Source organism: Octodon degus, unplaced genomic scaffold, assembly GCF_000260255.1.
Source record: "Octodon degus isolate 3935 unplaced genomic scaffold, OctDeg1.0 scaffold00019, whole genome shotgun sequence".
NCBI lineage: Eukaryota > Metazoa > Chordata > Mammalia > Rodentia > Octodontidae > Octodon > Octodon degus.
In genome coordinates, this window is record NW_004524595.1 from 23,129,300 (window position 1) to 23,143,751 (window position 14,452).

At 45.2% G+C, this 14,452-nt stretch overlaps 1 protein-coding gene across 1 annotated transcript in view; it reads right to left on the minus strand.

The window, feature by feature from the left end:
- The window catches only part of Igfbp7 (insulin like growth factor binding protein 7), a 92,889-nt gene extending 79,149 nt beyond the window's left edge, over window positions 1–13,740 (minus strand). Inside the window, exons 1-3 of the mRNA XM_012513856.2 lie at window positions 13,677–13,740; window positions 12,519–12,530; window positions 7,003–7,006 (exon numbers count right to left, since the gene is read on the minus strand). Of these exons, the coding sequence (XP_012369310.2) occupies window positions 7,003–7,006; window positions 12,519–12,530; window positions 13,677–13,740 (80 nt within the window). The remainder of the gene's footprint in view (window positions 1–7,002; window positions 7,007–12,518; window positions 12,531–13,676) is intronic.
- Between the last annotated feature and the right edge of the window lie 712 nt (window positions 13,741–14,452).

Sequence of the window (14,452 nt, forward strand, 5' to 3'; positions counted from 1 at the left end):
TATCTCCCCAGCCCGACTAACTTATTTTTGAATGTAAAATCAAATTTATATTCCTGACGTAAATCCTACTTTGCTATAGTGTGTAAGCTTTTATTATGTTTCTGGATTGGATTTGCTAATATTTTTAAAGACTTTTTTTTTTTCTTTCCAGAACCAGGGATTGAACTCAGGCCCTTGGGCTTGCCAGGGAAGCCATTATTCCACTGAGCCATCTCCCCAGCCATGGATTTGCTAATATTTTTGGAGGGTTATTCTTATACCTGTTTCCATAGAGATGCTGGACTCCAGGTGCTATCTTCATCTGTGGGATTATCGGGGTAATCGTGGCCTCTCACAGTGAGTTAGGAAGTGTTCCCTGGGCTCTTGGGAAGAATTTGTCAGAATTGACATTAATTCTTCTCTAAGTGTTTGGTCGCCTTTGTGAGCGAAGCTATCTGGGCCTGGGCTTTTCTTTATGGAAAGTTTATTGATTATTAATTTAATCTCATTGTTTATTATAGAGCTGTATTAGTTTGTAGGGCTGCTTAATAAAGTACATAGGCTGGAGACTTAAACCACAGGAATTAATTTTCTCAGGGTTTTGGCTGCTAGAAGTCCAAGATTAACCTTCTGGCCACGTGATTTTTCATGGAGAATCAGTAAGGATCCCTGGTACCACATGCGGGGTGAGCTGGTGATGGAGTCCTGGTGTGGTGGCGCACACCTGTAATCCCAGCACTAGGGAAGCAGGAATCAGGAGGATCACTACAAGTCCAAGCTGTGTAGTGAGACCCTGCATAAAAAGAAAAAAAAAAGATCCTTAGAACCAATAAGGAAAGATCTGTCTCAGGCCTTTCTTTGGCTGGCTGATGGCCACTTTTCTTTCTTCTTTAGTTTGAGTCTTCTGACTTTTTTTTAGCACACCAATACAATTCTGGTAGTAAATTGAAATGTACAGTTACAAGCAATGTGGGTGTTGCACAAAGTATTTTTAAATACAAAAAATATACGTAGAATCCTTTCAATGGCTGAACATAAAAATTTTCAAACTCAGAAGAATGGCAACATCAAGTTACTGAAGAAACCTGGAGCTGGCAGTTTCTATAATTCATGATTCATGTTGTTGTGAGTGTGTGAAGGGTTCAACCTCTATTTCAGTTCCCCTAAGCCACTGTGCCTGAAACGAGATGTGACAGCTGAGAAGCCACCGGCTCCAGTCTTCCAAGCCTAGAAGAGAAGTCTCCAGCCTGGCTGAGGGCCACACTCTTTCTGCTCCTCACACTGTTATCCCTCTGTGCAGGCACAAACTACTGCCGCTGATCAAGAAGAAACAGAAAGTGTGAATAGAGTTGATGGGGGCTGAACTGTCTTTCATGCTCCTAAGTGTATCTAATGAGGCCCTAGTTGTCTAGAAACATGACTATTTTTAAAGAGGTGATTAAATTAAAATGAGACTGTAAGGATGGGGCCCTAACCCAATATGTTTGGCATCCTCTTATTAAAGCAAAGAGGGAGGAGATACTTGAAGAGATACTTGAGGAGATACTTGAGGTGCTATCTCCTGGAGGAAAGCCAGATGAGACTGCAGGAAGGACGCAGCCAGCTGAAGGCCAATAGGAGAAGCCTCACTTGCCTTACCTGCCAGAGCGGCCTCACCTTGATCTTGGCCTTTAAGTCTCTGAAACTGAAAGAATACATTTCTGTTGTCTAAGCTATCCAGTCTGTAGTATTTTGTAGTAGTAGTACCAGCCAACTAATATGCCTACCTCATAACTTTCTAGCCAAATGACTTTAGAAAATTACAACTGACAGCCTGCGCTTTCTCTGTCTTCTGCCTTTCTTCCCTCCCCATCTTCTCACATGTGACTTCCATCCTTTCCCCCACATGAGAGGTACTGAGACTCAGTAGTCCCCCCTTATTGTAGAGGACACATTCTAAGGTTCTCAGAGGTGCCTTCACCTGTGGACAGTACCAAACTCTATATAGACTATGTTTTTCCCCCATGTATGCATTTAATTTATAAATTAGGCACAATAACAGATTAACAATAACTAGTGATAAAATAGAAAAATCATAACAATATAGTGTAATAAAAGTTATTTTAAATGTATGAATTGAGGGAGCTAGGGAGATAGCTCAGTAGAATAAATGCTTTCTTGGTAAGCGCAAGGATCTGAGTTCAATCCCTGGTACTGAAAAAAAAAAAAAAAGTATGAATTGAAATTGCTTATTTTTGGAACAGTACTGGGGTTGTACCCAAGGCCTCAAACATGTGAGGCAAATGCTTTACTACTGTATTGCACCCCCAGCCCCTTTTAATTTGGTTTGAAACAAGTCTCTCTAAGTTGTCCAGGCTGGCCTTGAACTTTCCATGTTCCTGCCTCAGTCACCTGCATATGGAGCTTGCAGCTGAGCGCCCCTGTGCACAGCTTGGTGTTTTCCATTTAATATTCTCAGACCTTGGTTGGCTGCGGGCAGTTGAGACCACAGAAAGCAAACCCACAGGTAATGGTGGCTGTTACTATCCATGATAGAATTGTTCCTTCTTTCAGCCAGTACCAAACCTACAGCAGCCTCCTGCTTCCTTAGCCAGAAGTCGGACTGCAGGATGGGTTCTTTCTGAGCCTTCCCTGCAGACAAGGCCGTGGCTCCTGAGTGTCCCTCCTCCTCCACTGTGATGAGTGGCACAGGTGGCCTGGCACTATGACCGAAGGGCAGTGTCTCAGCAGAGGTATGCCCCACAGTTTCGTTTCTTCTGTCCTAGTTTAGCTCAGCATTCCCCCACCTCAGCCAATGCTTCCTCCAGAACCGTAGCTGGGGCTAGGTGTTTGTGAGCAGCTTCTTGGTGGAGCAGTTCCAAGCCCTCAAGCAGCAAATCCTGTGGCACCCATGGGAAAGCCTGATGTCTTGTGGTGGCTCCTGCTGCTTCTGTCCTTGGGCACACGCAAGCCACATCCCCAGTAAGTGTCTGGCCAGGTCAGAATGGGATCTGGGGTCCTTTGTGGCCGATACCATACATACTTGGCTCCTCCTTTGGCTGATTAGACAGGGCAGGAAAGGGGAAGCAGGCATAGGCAGACGGGAGAAGTCTGTTCGCCCCACCTGCTTTCATAGTGAGGTGAATGGGGGTCATGTGTGAAGGTGATAGAATAGCTTAGCATGAGTTTTTGTCGAATGTGTGCTGTTTTCTTTTTAATTTTTATTTATTTATTTATTTATTTGTTACAGGGTCTCTTTGTGCAGTTCAGACTTGTAGTGATCCTTGTGTCTCAGCCTCCCTAGTGCTGGGATTATAGGCATGCCCCACCACGCCCGGTTTTGGGGCTGGCACAGTGCACCCTGGGGTTCCAGAGCCAGCACGGCTTGTGGTACTAGGGATTCGTCTCAGGTCTTTGCACTTGCAAGACAGGTGCTTAGGCCACTGAACTATCTCCCCAGCCCAATATGTGCTAATTTCTAAAAAAATAATGTGATGAATACATAGCACATGTAGTTTTTGATTGTAGTGCATAGTACCATTTTTAGGGAAGGAAAAAGTTGTTCTGTTCAACAGTGTGTGACAGCGGTTATGTATGGCTTCAGGTTTTCTCTCCTTCTTCATCCTCAGTGTGTAGGAGATGATTGGGCAGGGAGGGCGTGTGGCTGATCACCCCAGCCCAGGGGTGCCAGCTGCCCAAGGCTTTGTACACCAGGCCCAGAACTTTGGGCTGGAGGTTACAAAGTATGGTGAATGTTTGAAGTTTAAAAATTATTATAGTAAAAAACATGCTACCATTAATTTCCACAAATAGTCCCCCTGGCATTGAACACACTTATCGTAATTCTTGCCAGCAGTTCTGAAGCAGTTCTGGAAATTCTCTTTGTGTGTGTGAGCATGCGCTTGAGACAAGGTCTCATTATGTAGCCCGGGTTGGCCTTGAACTTGTGGTGGTTCTTCTGTCTCTGCCTCTCAAGTACTGTGATTCTGCCTGACCCCTTTGTTCTAATATATTGCCTACTTGAACCCATTTTTCTTCTATAATCTTCCTATACCACAAACCCACTCTTGCCTCTCCCTTGATCCTGCAGTAGCAGGAGAATAACAAGTTTGAGCCCTGCCTGGTCAACTAGTGACTTAGTGAGACCCTGTGTCAAAATAAAAATAAAAACAACTGGGGATGTAGCTCAGAGTCCTAGGCTCAAGCCCCAGCACCCCCTCCACACAACACAGAGTGACAGAATGACCAGCTATGAGAGGAATTTAGGAGAACCCAGATGAATGAGGCTTCCCCTGTGGAGTCTGGGGCAAGGCTACTGTTAATGCTGGTTTGTGTTGGGCAGCCTGATGAGCTTTCCTCTTAGACTCTATAAGTCAGGCCTTCCCTTTTGGGACAGCTCCGGATCAGGAAGCCTCCCTCACATTGTCTCAGAGACACTGTGGGACACTTGACTAAAACCTCCACAACTGTTCTGCCCGTTTGTAAAGTCCCTCACTGATAAAATCATACTGTATGGTAAAGGGCGGAAACTGGACAGAAACCGATTTCCTATCAGTATTCTGTATCTGTGCTCTTAAAAGTGCTACTGCTGTGCAGGGAAATCGCTAATGATATAATTGAAACAGCATTAATAGCCTATAAAGTTCAATATCAGAGAGCTCGAAGGACTCTCTAGAGGTCATTTAAAGAGAAGTGATGCTCGAGCACGCGGCCAGCCCTGAACCTACACCGTCGGGGACCAAGAAATACCTGAAGACCGCTTTGACTCATCAAGGAAGATGCGTGTACATCTGTGTGTGTGGTTGCTTCGCATTCTGCCCGCCAGTGTGACGGCCCTCACGGGGAGATTTCACAAGGTCAGTGTGTAGCAGCCACCTTCCAAGTCTACACAGTTGCAAAGGAAATTTAGATTTTCAACTTTTCCCTTCGCTGTTCTGCATGTCACGTGAGACTGGTAAAATGCCAAGGGCTTCATTTCCTTATTCAGCATTCATTATTTTACACTTTAACTTCGAATTAACACAGAGTTTTACCTTTACATTCCCTATCAAGTAAATCGGGGAGCTTCTTTCTCTTTTGATGACAAGTAGACAAGAATCATTGGGTTAGTCCATAATTAGGCTCCATCCTTCTTTTGAAAAATGGGGAGAGGATTTGATCCTTTGAGGGGAGGGTAAATGATGTAACCTGTATTAATCCCCAGTTGCCCGATTCTGTGATTCACCTTGGCAATGGAGAAAAATAAAAAAGCCTCTTCATGGTAAGAAGGCTGGAAGAACAGCAAACCAGGGATGAATAAAATATTTCCAATGATTGAGTCACAGGAGTAATTGAGAGTAAAATACTTCCAGGAAGAAGTGTCTGAGAGTTTTTATTCTGAAAGCATCGATTCTTGTCTTCTGAGCACAGGATCAGCTGGCCTGGTAAAAGGATGAGTCCACCATTCCTTTGACTGGTAAAAAGTTGGTCAATAAGCTTGTTGAAGTGTTGGAATCATAACATTCCTTTCACTTTTTTCCTAAGAGTTACTATGTGAATGACATACATGTGTTTGTTGTCTGCACCTGCAGTGTAGTTACCTGGGTGTCAGCCTCTTAAGTGAATAACAAGCTCATTTCAGTATTGTTGCAGCCTGTTGCTATTGTTACCCTGAATAACAGACAGAGAGGGGCTCTCTAAGGGATAATGGTGTTTACTTGGGAATGGTAGTGATAGTACAGGTGCTGCTGTTTCAGGAGGCTGAGCGAGGGGAAGTTTTGAAAGAATGAAGATGGCTGCACAAAATAATTGGAAATAACAACCCTTGGTTTACAAGGAGCAACAGGGTGGTGTCCAGGATTAAACAGACACTGAGCAGACGTACTTGCGCAAATATTATTATTATTATTATTATTATTATTATTATTATTATTTTGGTGTAAGTTTCCATTGGGATTTGGGCAGAGTTGGGGATCTGGCAGTCTTCCATGGTCAGGCGTGTGCATACTAGACCTCCTTTACAATCTGTGGCTTCCCTTATTTTATTTATCTGGATGGGCTTGACCAAGTGACCCTGTTTTGATTCTGACAAGTTTGGCACTGTCAAATTTCAGAGCCAATTTTCTTAGTGCCAAGTCACCTCCTTTAGTAACTGCCCTATGTCATAGCAACAATGCTTACTAGAAACGTGTGTGTGTGTGTGTGTGTGTGTGTGTGTGTGTGTGTTTCTTCCACTAGGGATTCAACCAGGTTTGGCACGCCAAGGAAGTCCTCTAAGTAATCTACAGGTGAGCTACATTTCCAGTCCTTTTTGCTTTTTAAATTTTATTTTGAGACAGGTTCTCACTATAGCCCAGGCTGGCCTCAAACTTAAGATCCTCCTGTCTCAGCCTGCTGCGTAGCTGGAACTGTAGGCATGCGCCACCATGCTGCATTAAAGTATTGCTTTGAAACGGGTCCAGAGGTGCTCCAATAAAGGGAGGACTTTTTAAGTCCTTCTTTCTGTTGATTCTTGTTGTGTGACATTCTCTTAGGTCATTCTCTTAGGCGTGAATTCCGCCTTGTTTCCTATCTTTCCTTATGGCTCAGAGGTGATGCTTCTGCCCATGTTCCTTAGTCTTGGTGCTCAAAGTCCACTGATCATTGATGCAGATAGTAGCGGGCTTGACAATCAACACCTTCAAGGCTGCAGACTACCTAGGAGCTTTCTTCCTGTGGAGGATGTGGCTGCAAGATAAGGCTGGGGTGAGAAGACACAGCTCAGAAGAGAAGGACCTCCTGACTCCTGGGTCTTTAGGGGACTCACGCTGTCCCTTGTGTGGCCCAGTGTCTGGAAACATGGGGCCAGAGGGTAGAAAGGCAGGGTGTCCCAGGGAGGCTCACCAGCCCCAGTGGTGTGATGCAGACCCGGTGGAGGCGTCAGGAGGTCTTCAGCACAGTGCTGGGAGGAGCAGTGATGCGGATCCTGGCAAACCACCCACCCCCTTAGCAGTTGGAATGAAGTGCTGGATGCTATCAAGGCCAGCAAAGCAGTGTAAGGTGGGAGAGACACATCTCCTATTGCAGGCGCCTCTCAGAGGCCATCTTGCAGGATCACTATCTGCATTGCATGATTATTGTAATACTGTACTAATAGAAGTTTCGAGAAGGAGCTCATTGGGAACTGAATAAAAGCTATTTTAGATGTAACTGCCTTGAACTAGTTAGAACACATGCAATTCTTAACTTGGTCCTCTGAGGCAGTCCTGGCCAGGCAGGGGTTTATGCTGTGAAAATTTTTATGCAGAATGGACCCATTTCACTATGACAGAGTTGGGAGCCACAGGGGAAAATGCTCAGGTTATGAGCATCTGCTCCAGGAACTACCTGCTAAGACCAAGCAGATAAAAAAGCCCTGCTTGACTTTAGGGCTAATTTTACTTAGCAGCTAACAACAACACTTTGGAATTCCCCGAAAAAAGGGAGCAGTTACCTCATCCCTAGACTGTTTTTTTTTTTTTTTTTTTAAACAACAGGAAGAGGAACTGGCCTCCCTTGCCTCTTTCCCTCCTGGGAATCGCTTTGCTTCTGAAGCTCAGCCAAGCCAAGGATCCTGCCCGACGCCACTGCCAAGGTTATAGATGTCTGCGAGCCGAGCCATCTGCGGGAAGCCCAGCTCCTCGCTGAGCTGCCTGGGTTGGAACTGTGCTCCGTGACTCTTGTCAGGTGCTCTGCATTTGTGTCTGCACGCCAGGCTGCTCCTTCCACCCCTGTGGTGGGGCCTCCTCCCTCCTGCCTTCCCTCCCTTGTGCCCTCCCTCCCTCCCTCCCTCCCTTTTTTCCTTCCAGGGAGTCCATCAGGTCCCGGCTCCCAGATTTGCCCAATCCACCCGTCCTCCTGGCCAGGCTCTGCCTTTGCCTATGCCTTTCCCGGAGACTTTTAGGGTAGGAGGTCAATTAAACTTTAGGACTAGTCTCATTTGGAATCTGGCTGCTCTTGTTCTAGTCTTCTCTTCTGCTAGGGTGTATTGAAAAACTATCCAGGGCCCATAGGAGGCAAAGTATTTTTCTCTGGGCTCAACAGCCAGGGGGGTGTGCAGTGAGGACCTTGCTTTGAGCGGGAAGTCTTGGGTCTGGTTTCTCCACGGAGGGTTGCTCGCCTTAGCTTACTGCTCTGCATCGGGCCATCCAATCGTGAGAACCCGAGGGCGATGACTAGTTTTCAGGTTGCTCCAGCTGGCTACTACGCCGTACTCAGCTAGCTTGGCACCTGCGCGCAAGCACGAACGAACGAGGAGTTCTTTGTCTCTTGCTGATCAATTTTCTGCCGCTCATCTTTTTCAAATCCAGTCTAGTTTAGGACAGAGCCTGTTTGGTATTAGGAAGACCCATTCTAGCTTCGACCCCACAAGGAGAGACAGGAAAGCAGGCAAGGAGGAGCAGAACGCGGCAGCAGAGCCTAGCCGGGTCCAGACCTGTGGGTCTTCGTGCTCTGAGTAGACAGAAAAATGCTGCTCTGCCCTCAGACCAGCCATTATCTCATTAAATAAATCCTCAGACCCTGCTTTAGCCGTTAAGCAAGATGTTTTGATACAGAACATCTGCTGTTGTTTTCAATTAAATATTGTACCACTAAACTTTGATTAAAAACTGGCTTAAAAATTTAATAGCCCCTTTTCTAGACAATAGCTGAATGCAAAAAGAAAAATGTCACTTATTTAAATGGTTCTTCCCCTTCTTTGTTGCGCAATTTTAACTGGGTTCCCATAATGACTGCTTTAAACCCACACAATTTTGGATGCAGTAAATCGAGATGCAGAAATAAGATTACCATACCAGAACTGCTGTTCTCATTCTTTTGCTATTGATACCTCATTTCATTTTTATGCTTTAATTAAGTTGAGTATATTTTATGTTTCACTTTGCTTTAAAACAACTGCAGTGCATGTAATTGACACTATTTCATCTCTGTTAGAGAGTGCTGAGTGGGTCTAACACACCACTTCCATTTCCTTTTATATTTAGTCTGTGGAAAAACGAAGACAGAAATAATATGAAATTGTGTTTCTTTTCCAAGTTTCTCTGTTAGGTGAAAATAACTACTTAGTAATTACTAATAAAGACTGAAATGAAACCTTTGCTTTTAGCATAACTCTTATCTATATAACAGTAGATATTTAGTAGTATAAAGTGTTTTTGCCCAAATGGTATGTAACAAACAATAAATGAGTCATTGCTATTCCATGTGCTCCAGATAAGGCATAAATCTTCTAACATATTTTAATGCATTTTTACTCAAACTCTTGGGTTTAGACTAAGTATTTCTGTTGGGGAAATGATATTATGTTGCATTTCTATAGAGTAGAGATTGTCAAATGTTTTATAAAGGCTCAGGTGGTAAATTTTTCAACTTTGAGGGTCAGACACAAGTTCACAACTGCACAAGTCTGCCGGTGCAATATGAAAGCAGTCACACATGATATACAAACTGATGACTGTGGGTTCGTTCTGTTAAAAGTTTATTTACAAAACATGTGATAGTCTGTATGTGCCCCCTGAACTGTACATTGCTGAGGCCTATTACCAAGGATAATGAACAAATCCTAGGTGGAGTTCTCAGTTGAGAAAAATCAACAGGTCAATTAATGATCTAGGGTCCGGAATCTACTTTCGTTACACTAAATATGTTTTAGTTTGACTTGTAATAGTTTGTGTTATCTTATTCTGTCGATTCCAACTTTAAAATTTCCACCCACATCTTGTATTTCAAAGTAGGGACCTATGCTTCTCAACAATTTGCAAGTCTAAAATAAGTTGCTAAATAATTATCCTAATTAAAATGGGCTATTTTCTCTCCCACAGTGGTTGCAGCATGTTGGTTTTATGCCCATGGCTGGCCTGCTTAAAGCTGGATTCTGTAAGCTCCCAGCTTCATACCATTGTGCTTGAAGTTCTAGTTGTGAGTGGGAAAAAGGTCAAGTATTGTGCAAAGCCAAAAAGTGTTCATTTAATGTGCTTTGGAAACTGGATGTTATTATTTTGCTAATATAAAATTGGAAAGTTATTTATCCTAGTTCCTTTTGTAGCATGATAGCATTTTTCCTCATACACAAGCGTGCCCGAAGACTGTGCTCTGTGCCTGGTCCGCATTCCTGTGATGTTGCCACAGGGTCTTTGCTGCCCTTAGCTTTCTGTGGACACAGCATTCTCATTCAAGAGCAGTCATTGGCTTCTGGGTCAGCTGCCTGGTGGTGGAATAGCTGCCTCGTGGTCTGAAGTTGCTGACACGAGTGTTGCCTATTAATGGGTGTTGCCTCAGTGAAATGTCAGAGCCTGGAGATGTGGGTGGACCTGCCTGTATGTACCTTGCCTATTATATGCAGGGCAGAGTGGGCCAATGGAGAGGCAAAGCCATCCCCTGCCTTCAACCCCAGTGTTTTGCTGTGTAGGTGACACTGTTTTGCTTGTTTAAAACAGTGTTGATCATTACTCTGCAACAAGTTGTGGGAGAAATTAGTATTTATATGCCATTTCATTGAGGGTGCATTGTATAAAAGGAAGTTTGAACATGTTACACCTATTATGGAAGGTAGGAATTATTAGATTTGCTTTTTTTCCCCCTACAGTACAAATGATTGAGCCCAGGGCCTTCATAGACTGATAGACTATTTAAAAATATTTTTTTGATGGGGCTGGGGAGATGGCTCAGTGGAATAAGTGCTTCCCTGGCAAGCACAAGAGCCTGAGTTCAATCCCTGGTTCCACCAAAAAAAAATATATATATATATTTTTTCAGAAAAAATATTTATAAAAAATATTTTTAGAGAGAGGATCTCACTGAATCACTAAATTTCTCAGATGAGCCTTGAACTTGTGATTCTCCTGCCTCAACCTCCCAGAGTGCTGGGTATTTAAGAGTGTGTCCATCGCTGCAGTTCCTAGTGCTTATGAAGAGAAAGGCTGAGAGATGCACTGCATGTTTGTCTTTTGTGGAGGCAGGGATTGAACTCATGGTCTTGTACATGCCAGGCAGCACTCTGCCACAGTTCAAAACCCAGAGAATTTAAATAACTTGTGGAAGATGGCAAAGCTGGTGAATGGTGAGGCTAAGGTTTATGCTCAGGCCACTTTGGAACTGAGGCCCTTATCTTTCTCTTATATTTTGATATAACTCCAGCTAAGTGGCTCTCAATGCCTGTAACTTAGTCACAGCCTCTATTGTAGAACCTGGACATAGACATTTATTTGTAAACTTTCTTTTTTTCTTTTCAATGATTTGATACAGGGTCTCACTATGCAGCTCAAACTCCTAGTGATCCACCTGTTTTCAGCCTCCTCAGGCATAGGCCACCATGCCTGGACTGGACACGGTTGCTGGCTGTGCATGTCCTGGAGGCAGGGCTGGAAAGGCCTGGATAATGGGGATCGAACCCTGGTCCTTTTGCTTAGTCCACTGCGCTATCTCTCCTGCCCTAGACTTTATTTCTCAGCAAATTTTTAAGTTTACAGTAGATTAAGCAGAAAGCACAGATAGTTCCTTCCCATGGTAGCCTCCCCATTTCCAGCCTCCCCTGTCCGAGTGGTGCATTTGTTACCATTAATGATGCACTGACACACTCTCGCTCAGAGCCCATAATGTACTTCAAGGTTTACTCTGGGTGTTGTGCCCTGTGAGCTGAGACATGTACAACAGCACATGTCCCACTTTACACAGAGCCCTCTCGGATGGGCCTATTCGGTCCTCCTTCCCCACTAACCCGTCATCTGCTGGGCCTTGTGTCCATGATTTGCCCTTCCAAGAATGGCGCAGAACTGTATCACATACCAGGTAGCCTTCACAGATTGGTTTCTTTCACTTTGCAAAATGTGTACAAGTTTCTTCCAGAATACAAGTTTCTTTTCAGAACATGCCAGGTGATGCTAATGCACAGCCAAGACCATGAACGATGGTGTTAGATTGGTTGTTGAGTGGCCAGAGATTATGAGACTGCCCTGAGTGTATTCACATGAAAGGCACAAGTACCTGAGGATGGCCATCTGAGAGTGCTGTGGCAGCATAAAGTGACTCACAGAGACACAGTGAGGGGGCGGAGTTTCTTTTCTTTCATTGCTGAGAGAAAATACCTGACACCCAAAGATAGAGGAGGAAAGGTTTATTTAACTCACAGTTTGTAGAGGTTTCAGTCCATAATCTGCTGGCTCCAAGGCATGGTAGCTTGGCAGAGGAGAGCAGTCAAGGTGGGCAGAAGGTAGCAAAGCAACAAGTGGGCAAGACAAGCCTCTTTCTGCCCCTTTTTATCCTATACAGACTGCTGGGATTAGGGAGGTGCCAGTCCAGTCAGTGGATGGATCCAGCAATCACTCACCCTTAATCTCAGCATCCTTGTCCTTTATCCCAGCATTGGACTGTGAATCAATCACAAACTTGAGATTCAGCAATCTCTGAAAAACCTGTCCCCCATATCTGCATGAGGCTTTGAGGGGACATCTATATACAAACCATCACATCCTCCGCCCCCTCACTGTGTCTCTGTGAGTCACTTTATGCTGCCACAGCACTCTCAGATGGCCATCCTCAGGTACTTGTGCCTTTCATGTGAATACACTCAGGGCAGTCTCATTCACCCTTGACGGATATCATGTGTTAGTTCTATCTAACTGTGGGTGCAACTTTAGATTATCACTGATGGGGGCTCTGTGTGGCATCTTATTGTCTGATTGTTACCTTTCTCTTGGCAAGAAGCCTAGAGTAAGTCCCCTGGAGATGATGAACCAAGGTGGTCCCGGAGTTTGGAGAAAAGAGTTCAGAATGGCAGAATCTGTGGAGGAGATGAAGTGAAGCTGAATGCTGAAATGAGGGGATAATATCTATAGGCTGATAGCAGGAGCGAGCCCTGCTGGAAGAGAGGGAACAGCTTGATGCAGGATCTGGAAGCAGGGACCTAACAAGCATTTGAGCACCCAGTGTGAGCCAGATGTCTTAAGATGAGAGGGGTGAATGTGTGGCACACATCCATGTATATGCGTGTAACATCAAGTAACTGTAAAGGACAGTGAGTCCCTTGAGATATGCTTCAAAGCTTCATTCTTCACCTGTAGGTCTCTCAAGAGACCCAGCACCTTTCACAACTCTTGGAAGGGGCGTCCTACAGCTCCATCTTTTACCTGCTTGATTGGACCAAGGGCAAATGCTGAAATCAGGGAACCAATCAAGTGATTGCTTTTGAGAATTTTTAACCAAGAAACTCAGATGTTTCATGGTAGTAGAGGACATGGACTGTGAGGGACCATGCACTTGCCAAGAGTTGGCCTGGCTGCATCATGTTGTTGCAGGGGCTGTGGCTGTGATGATGCTCAGGACAAAGTCCTTCTCTCCTGAAACTTAAAGCAGGAGTGAAACAGGTAGATGTTTAGGGAAAGTTCAGGGATAACAAAGGCAATGGATAGAACAGAGGAATAGGGACAGACATTATCAATAAGGCAGGAGTTAGAGGAGGCGACAGAGGCTGGTGGGCTTGGGGGCCAAGGCCAAAATTGGTGAGGGGCAGGGCTGAGTCCAGGAGGAAACCAGAGAATGGAGGAGTCCTCCTGTGGCTCCTGAGAGACATGAGGAACCACAGGTTATTTGTGGCTCATTTTTGAATCTTTTGATTTTCAGATCTATTTTTGTTCTTAAATTCTTTCAATAACACTTCTAGGTGGGCATACACACACACACACACACACACACACACACACACACACCCCCATGAACTCGTGTACCCTCTTGCACTGACTTGAGTAGGTCTTGAGTTCTGCCTGTGGAAGGGCTTAAGAATGGGTACATCGCGGGGGTGTCTGGGCAGCATCTGTGACCTAGGACTTTGTCCTCTCTCTGAGGGGGCTTCTGAGGAGTGTGCGGCATCTTCACACTCCAGTGCTGGGGAAAACACATCCCTTTGGTGAGGATAGGAAGCTACTGATTGTACCAAAGCATGCATTTCTCTGCCAACTGCTGGAATGAGGAAAACAACTGCCACCCTACTGCCAGCAATCTGGCTAGCCGCCACCTGTTCTTAACGCCTGCGAGGTGCGTTAACCTCGCCAGGCAGCTCCGACAGCACCTGGGATGAAAAAACATCCTGAATTTCTCTAAACACCGCAGCAGGGCTGTTTAAACAGCACGCTATTCAGAAAATAGTCATTATCTCCACACCTCCTGCGGCCCATGCAGCAGGTTATTGGATGAGCTTCAGAGAGCTGCTCTGGGGAGTGCCAGGAGCTGCCAGCCCATGGTCCCATCCCTGCGCTGTGTGCTGCCAGTGGGCCAGCGCAGCCAGGCTCCTCCTCTGCCCATCCAGAGATCTGCTTGGTTCTACACACACAGACCTGGGCACAGATGGGGGAGGAAAGGGGAGGAGACTGCACCGAGGAGTACATGCTCCACATGTACTGGGCCAGTGATGAAGGGGACATGGTGGAGGTGAATGGATATGTGTCTCCTCACTTCCTCCCGGATGAAAGAGAGGTTGTCCTGTCAGCCCTTGCCTTGGGGCCTA